Source organism: Phascolarctos cinereus, unplaced genomic scaffold (genome assembly GCF_003287225.1).
Source record: "Phascolarctos cinereus isolate Bilbo 61053 unplaced genomic scaffold, phaCin_HiC Scaffold_5;HRSCAF=322, whole genome shotgun sequence".
NCBI lineage: Eukaryota > Metazoa > Chordata > Mammalia > Diprotodontia > Phascolarctidae > Phascolarctos > Phascolarctos cinereus.
This window is the reverse complement of record NW_027555958.1, coordinates 43,629,912-43,639,934: the sequence shown is the minus strand read 5'-3', so window position 1 is coordinate 43,639,934 and position 10,023 is coordinate 43,629,912. Positions and strand designations below refer to the sequence as shown.

Sequence of the window (10,023 nt, the reverse complement as noted above, 5' to 3'; positions counted from 1 at the left end):
TCAACTCCCTAAAGGTACCACAAAGAAGATAAAGCAATTCAAAGAGAGAAATCACTTTCAAATAAGAAAATACACATATTTTTTTTAAGTAACCAAAGGTTACTCTCCACCTTGGGCATTCAAAAAAAGGGAGTGGGACACATAAGTACCTCCACCACCTCTAAGCACTGAAAATGTTTCATTAATATCAATGCCACATTCAAGGAGTGAAATCATTAACGCGGCGATTGTAATAACTTAATCGGACATTTAAGAAGATTGCCTGAAGCGAGTTCTCAAGAAAAAGAATCTTGTGAGGGGGAAAAAAAACCACCTGAGTCAGATAAATAAACTTGCTGGACCCTGGAATTATTGTCTCTGCCTGCCCCGGGTCAGCCCCCTCTGGGTCGGTCAACCGGTCTTAATTCTCCTTTCTTTCCTTGCATCTCCTCCCCCACTTTTCAGTTCCCTTTTAAGCGTCGTTTCCCCCATCCCCCACTAGAATGGAAGCTGCAGGCGGGCAGGTTATGTATGTCTCCCAGCGAGGAGCAGGGTGCCCGGCACACAGTAATTAGATTGATAAAGGCTCACCGCCTTTCGTATTAATGCCGCTAAAAAAATGACCATTTCCACACGGTGGTCATGGCAACGCTCTTGCGTGCTCGAGGTGGAGAGGGGATGACCTTCAAAGGCGCGGGCGCGACCGCGTGACCCCACCGTCATAAACGTCCGTTGGACCCACGCCCCGCCCCCACTCTGGGACGTCAGAGGAGCCGCGGTGCGGTAAGGTCCGGGATTGAGACACCCACATGGCGACCACGGCGCGGGAGGTTTCTCCTCACGGTTTCTTCCCGTTCTTGGCGCCAAAAAAAAAAAAAAAAAAAAAGCCCGGGCCCCGCCCCTTGCCGGGACTTTGTAATACGTGAGCTCACGTAAGAGTGCGCGGCGCTAAAATAGTCCCATTCACCCCAACCTCGGGGTATGTCTGTCGCCCCCAGCAGGCCTCTGGACTCGGAGAATGAGCCCCCGCCCCCCCGCGCCCCTCTCTTCGGCGGGGACGGGGATGTCTTTGATCGTTTCCCACAGCAGATTCTTCCGCCGGAGACGATTCCCCGGCGGCCCCAGCACTTCCGGGACCGCCATTTTGTCTCCTCCATTTCTCCACGAGGGGGGGGTTAAAGGGCCCCCCCACCCAATATGCATGTATGAAAAAGTCGAAAAAAGTTGCTCCTGCCGACGGGGCGTCCGACTCAGGGGAAAAAAGGGGAGCAAACTGGCGGGCGCGGAGGGAGCAGGGTCGGCGGCGCCCCCGACGCAGCGGTGAGTCCCCGGGAAGGGGGTGGGGAGGGGGGGTACCCGCGCCCCCTCGCCCCCTCGTGGCCCCGGAAGCCGAGTGCTCGAGCGCGGCCGCGGGAGCCGGAGCGCCGGGGGGAGCCCCCGGAGGGGCCCGGAGGAAGGGGTTGGAGTCGGGAGGAAGGGGAGGGGTCTGGGAGAGGGCGGGGAGCACCGGGGCCGGTGCCCAGGCTCGGCCGCGGGGGGCGCCGGTGAGGCCGCTAGGGGGCCCCACGTGTGCGCCCCGCGATCGCGAGGCATGGTCCCCGGCCCTGGCGCGGTGCCGCGGACGTCGCGGCTTGCCCGGCTCCCTCGTCCTTCCCGGGGCCTCGCGTAGGCTCGCGCCCGACACACAAGCATCCTACGTTCACCTTCATTTCACGCATCACTCGGACCCTTCCGTTGCGTGGGGGGTCGGCCGCGTTCCTTCGGGGAGCTCGGGGGTCTCCGTCCCGGTCCAGGGCTGACATCGGCATGCAATGCCAGAGCAAAGTTGGGACCCCCTGCATCAGTCACCCAACAAAGTGCTGTCGTCTTACAAATGCAGTTTATTTTTTTCCTTAGGGTTCAGGCGATAGAATTAGCAGGGAAAAGCTCTTCAGTGAGAGTTGAGGCTTCAGAATACCAGCCCACTGTAAGAATACACGTATTTTAAATGTGTGCGGTGGCGACTACATCACTTACAGCCCTTCCTTGGTTTCTGTCCCTGAGATGCTAGAAAATAAAACTGTTCTTGGCCTTCTTCGAGAATTAATGTTAACCTCAGTTTCAGTTTAGCGATGTCACCCCCCCACCACTTTTTCCTCTCCTGCCTCAAAATGAGATTGAAGACACTTGATAACATTGAGTGGTTAAGCACAGAAAACACAGATGGGGAAAACTCACAGCCCCACCGAAACCTGGAGTTGGTTTTTTTTTTTTTTTGAAAAACACTCGACAAAGAGTTGTGATGGTGATAGCAACGGAAGTGTGATATGCTGAACTTGAAGGAGGCAGGTTTTTCAGAGCTGTTGAAGAAATTTATATTTACGTTCTATAGCTGCTCCCCTAGAAAATTGGAGTCTTTTTGGTTGTTTTAAGGAAAGTCAACATCATTCCATCTGCAGATAAAGAGTTTTCATACTAGTATTTCTGTACTTTATTGCTTAGTTCATTCATTCCTCCTTGTTCTGGGAGCAATTTTTGTAGGGGTGATCAAGGAGTGTAAAATTTGTATCTTATAAATAGATTTTTGAAAATACTTTTCTGCAGGGAACTAGCTTGAGTAGTTAAATGGAGCTTTTGACTGATAAAGCACTTGAAAAGCTGCATTTAATTTTAAATTTGTAGGCAAAAAACACTAAGCAGAGTCTCCTTTGTGCCATTTGATATACAAAGGCAAAACCTTTAGGGAGGCAACGTGGCAGGCTGAGAAAAGTACATTTGGAGTCTGGCGGACCTGGGATGTAGTACTGTGTCTTTCAATTAGACGATGGCAGTGCCACTTAGCCTCTCTCAGACTGAGTTTCTTGATCTGTAAGATGGGGGTACACCATTTAAGAAGGCTGCCCTAAGGAAAGATATTTTTTAACCTCAGCACTGTGGAAACTTAAGCTGTTATGATTTATTCCCTTCTGAGAATTGAAACCTTGATCATGATAATCTTATGTTATATAAATGGAGAAATTGAGTCATGGAGTGATAGCACAATTGGCCTACGATAAGATGGAGATCAGGCCTGAAATTGTTATTTGCCTTCTCTGGGCCTGTGCCCTCACACTCCTGTGATGGGAGGGACCCAGGTTAAACTGGTTTGATTTAGAGACCCTGTGCTTTGTATTCCGTTGTGTTGCATGCTCACCCCAAGTCCCTCCAGTGCTAAGATAGGGGCTTCTAACATGAACTCCTAAATTTCGTCAAGCAGTGGTTTGTAATAGGAGGTTTTTACACAGCCAAGCATTCTCCATGCCCTCTGGAGATCATAAGCACTATGCAGTGTGTCCCAAAACACTTAGAGCAGTTTTAAACTTTTAAAGCCTAAAACCTGCAGGGAGACTTTTGGAACACCCTGTATAACCTGCACAATACTTTGTATTGTTTTTCTTGAAATGATGTTTGGCAGTGGCAGGTTGCTTTATTAACTGACACCCAGAACAAGAAAATGGACTTGGGATCATTTCATTGTAGCATTTTGTATTTGCCACAGCATTTTTTTGAAGGCTGAAAGTGAAGGCCTGTTGGTTAGGATGTGTGCATCTCCCAGAGAGCTCATAACTTGTGTCACACAAAGTAGAAATCAGAAGGTAAGCTGCTAATAGCTCAGCCAAGAGAGTCTTAGAAAGCATTTTCATTAACACTATTCTTTTGGGGGTTACAGCTTCCTGAAAATACTTGTTCTTATGCATAAAGATGTCTTTGGTGGACCTGGGGAAGAGGTTGCTAGAAGCAGCAAGAAAAGGACAAGATGATGAAGTGAGGACTTTGATGGCCAATGGTGCCCCTTTTACTACGGATTGGGTAAGTTTAGGGGAGAGAACATCTTTCTAAGCTGCCTGAAGCAGACACCATCAAGTCATGTGTTTACCATCAAGGGAAGTAAAGAAGGGGATGAATCCTAAATTGGGAAGGCTCCTCAGAAGTTATTGAGGCCAACCCTTACATGAGACAGAAACTTAATCTACAGCATCCCCTGATTTAAGCTGGATTTCATCTAGTCTCTGTTTTAAGACCTGTAGTGATGGAGAAATTCATTCCCCACCAAGACTGTTCATTCTGTTTTTGGACAACAGTGGTTGTTAGGAAGTTTTACTTTACGTGCTGCCCTGTAACTTCTGCCTGTTCCACCCATTAGTCCTTCAGCTTGACACAAAACAGGACAAGGCTGTGGAGTATTTTTCTAGAGAACTGAGGAATCCTGGGAATATCAGTGGGGGGCGGGACACAGACAGAATGTAGCCTGCACTCTGTGTTTGTGGTGATCTGTGATTCAGAGAAGATGAAAAAGGATTTCACTGGGCTCTTCTTACCTGGGGACCTTATTTTGGTGCTTTATTCTCACTGCTTCAGGTTTTGTGCCTTTTGTTATACCTGAAGACATGATTAGTGTGCTATTTTTTTACTCTATGATTTTCCAAATTGGATCTTATGGATGTATTGGTGGTGGTTGAGATACATGTGTTTCTGAAATGGTTTTGAGTGTGTCTTCTAAAGATTTAGTTTTCTTTTGGGTGTATTTGTGTGTATTAGTAGGGCAGCTAGATGGCATTGTGAATAGAGCGTTAGGCCTGGAGTCAGGAAGAGCTGAGTTCAAATCATCCTCAGACACCTACTAGTTGTATGACCCTGGGCAAGTCACTTACCCCAGTTTGCCTCAGTTTCCTCGTCTGTCACATAAGCTGGAGAAGGAAATGGCAAATCACTCCGGTATCTTTGCCAAGAAAACCACAGATGCGGTCATGAAGAATCGGACATGACTGAAACCCCAGAATGACTGAACAGCAGTACTTGCGTTGGAAGCATTTGTAATTACCTGAAATTCAACAGAATCAGTACAATGAGAATGAATTCTTAAAGAAATAAACCTCTTGGCTCTCTTTTCACCATTGCGTTCTGGTCAGTAGAAATTTTCTAGCCTTTTCGATTTCCTTTGCCAGTGTTTTAACAATTAAAGAGAAAGATGTAATTTCCTGAGACTTAAAAGCCAGCTTTGGGAGCAGAGATCCAGGCCATAATATTCTTGAGCTTGAGGTTCCTCAGACTTTCTGGGTTTTAACTGTTTGGTGAAGGAGCTTATTTCATAGCCTCGGGGCCAGCTGCTCTTCCATGAGAGGAAGAACAAAAAGAGAACCTGTGAAATGAACATTTCTGTAAATAGATCTGGAGAAGAGCAATGTGAATTAAACCCAGTTATGCATATGACAAGGAAAATGAAAATGTGAGATGCTGAGAGTGAAAGGAGCTTAAAATAGAGAGCACTAGACCTTGAGGGATAGCCTCTGTTCAGATTGCAGAGCAGAGTATTGGTAACTCAAGTAGGATCTGGCCCTGGGTGAGAAATAATTGTTTTTTTTGCCATTGGCAGGTCATAACTAACACCGTTCTACTGCACACTCCTGCCCTTGCTTCCAGTCCTGTAACCTCATTTTATGTTGCCTCCCAGACCCACTAATTTAGGCAGAGTTATTCCTATTAAGATGCATTATAGAATTCTAGATTCCTGTTCTTCAATAAGACTTTTACATATAACTTGCTAGTCCCTGTTTCTCTCTTCTAATTCTTTTACCAGTTCATAGTACTCATTTGCTTTCAGACCTGCACAAGGGTCAGTTCTTCTAGGAAACTTTCCCTGATTTTATTCTACCTGATGGTTCAGTTTTTATTTATTTATTTTTTAAATGACCAGTCTCTTTTGTTTTAACCACTTTTGTTTCTGAATATATCCCTTCCCCCATAAGACATTAACAAGGAATAAAAGAAAAGAAAAAAAAAGAAACAGTTCAAATTTAACTAACACATCAGTTGGGTCTGACAGTATTTGTGATGTCCATACCCATAGTCCTCTACCTCTGCAGAGAAGGGCTGATTAGTTTTACTCTTTTCACCTAAGCACTTGGCTGGCAATCAGCTGGCAATATATTAGTTCATGTTTACTGATGGGCTGCTTTGAAAGTGACCTGACTTCTCGTCCAGGTTGTAAGCTTCAGTAGGACATAGGTGCCTGGGCTCACTGTCTTTATATATCCTCCATAGTGTCAATCCAGGATGTGCACACATTCAATGGGTGTTATTTCTCCACAGCTTGGAACATCACCTCTCCACCTCGCAGCCCAGTATGGTCATTATTCCACAGCGGAAGTGCTCCTGAGAGCAGGGGTTAGCAGGGATGCCAGGACTAAGGTAGACAGAACTCCTTTGCATATGGCTGCGGCGGACGGACATGCACATATCGTGGAGCTGCTTGTCCGGGTAAAGCGAGACGTGGTTGGGTTGAGTCATACGTAAATGAGAAACATTACTGTAACTCGAAAGCAGGCCTGCAGAGGCTTACCCAGCACTCTGATTCACTTGCCTGAATGGGCAGGTGGGAACTGTGGGCAGAGAGAAATTGGGTGGAAAGGCAAGGCTCCTGGGGCAGGAGAACTGATCTTTCTCAAGGGTAACAGTGGTTGAGAGAAGTCAGCCTCCTTACACTCTTAAAACATAGAATAATAAGCAGGTGGTCCCTGGTTGCTTTTCAGGCATTTAGATTTCATTATGTATATATAGTGAGACAAATATGTGTTCTTTTTTGTCTTACTGAGAAATACTGCTCCCCTGTCAGTTCCAGTTCCTCAGTACTGTCCTTGAAAGGACCTGTGCCCAGTCTGTGTAGCATGTTTATCAGCATTGAGAGAGAGAATTTGGAGGTGTTCTTCTTCTAAGTTTACTTAAGCATGATCGAAATTGGAGTATATATATAATTCTCCAGTAATCCTTCAAATTTTGTGATGGGAACTTATACCTACTGCCCTGTATCTGTCATCTGAGGGAAAATTTGGTTTTTTTTGTGACAGAATGGTGCAGATGTGAATGCCAAGGACATGCTGAAAATGACTGCTTTGCATTGGGCCACAGAACACCATCATCGTGATGTGGTGGAGCTGCTGATCAAGTATGGAGCTGATGTCCATGCCTTCAGCAAATTTGATAAATCTGCTTTTGACATAGCTCTGGAGAAGAACAACCCAGAGATTCTTGTCATTCTCCAGGTGTGTGGCTACTGTACTTAACTGTCATTTCCCTAGATGCTAGTCAAACGAGTCGAAATTTATTATGGAGACTATTCAGAATTGAATTTTCCCAGCCCTTTCAAAGTAATACTTTAAAAAATCCCTTTAAATATGGGGGGTGGGGTGGGGGAGGGGTGTCTGTAGCATGCTCTGTAGTCAATTCAGTTTTTATTTTTCAAAGAGAATAATGGTGTGGGGAGTCAACAAATAATTTATATTTATTTGGTTTTGGAATATGCTGTGTTGTTTCCATCCAAGAGGTTTGCCTTTCCAGTTACATTTGACTGAGGCAAATCTTTAAATGTCATTGTGTGTTTTCTGAATGTCTATTAGTTGGTAAGGGAGGCTGTCCCATAATCAGGCTTGGAATGATAAGGAAGGCTGAAATCTGAAGTTTAGTTGTAGACAATTCATGTGTAGGTAGTTAAGTTGACTGTATATGAGAAATAGATGTAACTTTTTATTCCTTTTGTGTCTGTTTTCCCAAGAAGTAGTTCCCTACAGACTTGTTGCCCTGTTCAACTCTCAGTTCCGTATTTAAACTTCCTTACGTAACAGGGATTTTTTTAGCCCTGAGCATGTTTGTGGAAAACTGCTTCTGATAATATAGAATCTAAAGGGAGGTCATGTTTGCTTCAGTTGTATGGGAACTAGACTTCAAAAGGTCATGTTCCAATTGTGAGAGTCATTTGCTGAGCTGGTGCATACTTTCACATTTCTTCCTAGGAAAAGTGGAGTGCATTGTTGTTCCAAACTTAGGAGGTGATTCCTGACTGTATGGAGGCAGATTAGCATACTGATCATATAAATTGGGGGCCAGAAGACTTAGTAGAGGTTTAGTCTAGCCCCTTCATTAGGGAAGGTAAGAAACAACAAAGTTAAGTGGTTTACCTGTCTTCAGAGTTTTTGAACATGATAGCACTTTATTTTTCTAAGACATAAACAACCTTGAAAAAATAGCTTACTGTCTCTGTTTCTTTTGTCTGAGAAAAAAACCCAACAGCCTTAATGTGAACACAGAGCTCCCTGGGACATTTTGTGCGGGAGCTGGTTTTGGATGGTAGAATATTGTCAAGGGAGTTGTTGAGTAACTAGATAACTCAGTCTGTAATAAGCATTCTGACTTTGAAAAGTCATGCCTTGTCTGGCAGGAGGCAATGCAGCACCAGGGGAATGCCCCCCCAGCAACCAGCACCGTGACAGTGGCTGCTCCCTTTATCTTCACATCTGGAGAAGTCGTCAACCTTGCCAGCCTTGTTTCTTCAGCCAGCACCAAAACCACTACAGGTAACAGGCCATTGAGCAAGGGCTGATTGCCATCTGGAAAGTCCATGGGATGCTAGCAGGTTTTCCTTTATACTAGAGAAGCACTGAGTGGTGCCATGATGCATGGAGAGCTGAGCCCAGACTCAGATACTGTGATCCTGGGCAGTTCACTGCACTTCTCAGTCTCCTCAGTTGTAAAACAGGAATAACAACAGCACCCACCTCACAGGGTTGTTGTGAGGATCAAATGAGAAAATGTTTGTAAAGTGCTGAGCACAGTACCTGGCATGTAGTAGGTATTATAAGTTATCATCATCATTGTCATCTCTGTAAATAGGATAAATAGGAAGAGATTTCTTAATAGGTCACATTTGTGTTTCCACCCGTATTCCTGTTTCTGGGAATATGGCATAGAGAATAAAAGCAGGGCGGTATAGGGAAAGGAGCTCTATATTGGGAGTCGGGACCTGTGTTCAAAGTCAGCCTAGGTCATTTACGCTGTATGTGACTTTGGGAAATTTACTTCACCTCTCTGGGTCTGTTTCCTTATTTAAAATTGGACTAGTTGATCTCTGTGGTCACTTCTAACTCTAAATTCATGGTTCTATGAATATATTTGGGTATTTTTTCTATTTAAAAATGAAGCTTTCTACTGAAGAGCTGTATATAATATGTTAAGTACTATGTTTATCTCTCAAATAAAAGTGGAGAAGTGTTTGTCAGTTGATAACAAGAAAAATAATCGAATATACATGGTCTGGAGGTATAGCAATTATAGAAAAAGAGGAATTGATAAAATTTTCAATCTAGTTGTAATCCTGAAGTTGCTAAAATAGTTACGTGTAAGTTATTTAACTAAAGAAATTAAGAGTGTGTTCTCGCAAGCTGCTCAGAGATGAAGTCTGTAGTGTTTGCAGTCCAGTGCTTCAGCAAGTTTATTTGTCAGTTTTTACAAACATTTGCCTATGCTTTAGAGGAATTGGAGACTTCTCTTTTTTGTTCCGTTGACTTCATCTGACTTGATATTTGACTTTTTAAAATTAATTTATTTTGATTTATCAACAATAATTTCCATAAACTTTTGAGTTTTAAATTTTCTCCCCCTCCCTCCCCACCTTCCTCCCCAAGATGGTGTACAATCTGATATAGGCTCTACAGATACATTCCCATTAAACATATTTTCATATTAGTCATGTTATAAGGAAGAATTAGAACCAGTAGGAGGAACCACAAGAAAAAGGAAACAAAAGAAAACAGAAGGAAAAAAATGGCAAATATTATGCTTTGATCTGCATTCAAACTCCATAGTTCTTTCTGTGAATGTGGATAGCATTTTCCATCATGAGACTTTTGGAATTGTCTTAGATCATTGCATTGCTGAGAAGGGCTAAGTCTATCAAAGTTAGTCATCGTACAACATGGCTGTTACTGTGTACAGTGTTCTCCTGGTTCTGCTCACTTCATTCAGCATCAGTCCATACAAGTCTTTCCAGGTTTTTCTGAAGTCCACTTGCTCATCATTTCTTATAGCACAATGGTATTCTGTTACATTGATGTATCACAACTTGTTCAACCATTCCCCAATTGATGGGCATCCCCGTAATTTCCAATTCTTTGCCACCACAGAAAGAGTTGCTATAAATATTTTTGTAAATGTGGGTCCTTTTCCCATTTTTATGATCTCTTTGGGATATAGCCC

At 44.0% G+C, this 10,023-nt stretch overlaps 1 protein-coding gene across 5 annotated transcripts in view; it reads left to right on the top strand.

Annotated features, from left to right (window-relative positions):
* Window positions 1-1,210: 1,210 nt before the first annotated feature.
* The window catches only part of GABPB2 (GA binding protein transcription factor subunit beta 2), a 29,339-nt gene continuing 20,526 nt past the window's right edge, over window positions 1,211-10,023 (top strand). For 2 of the 5 annotated variants that reach the window (XM_078154874.1, XM_021004800.2), the window contains exons 1-5: window positions 1,211-1,299; window positions 3,668-3,807; window positions 6,088-6,255; window positions 6,843-7,037; window positions 8,210-8,345. In XM_078154874.1, coding sequence (XP_078011000.1) covers window positions 3,700-3,807; window positions 6,088-6,255; window positions 6,843-7,037; window positions 8,210-8,345 — 607 coding nt within the window. In that variant the 5' untranslated portion in view covers window positions 1,211-1,299; window positions 3,668-3,699. The remainder of the gene's footprint in view (window positions 1,300-3,667; window positions 3,808-6,087; window positions 6,256-6,842; window positions 7,038-8,209; window positions 8,346-10,023) is intronic. The other 3 variants (XM_078154878.1, XM_078154875.1, XM_078154877.1) reach the window with 2 other exon arrangements.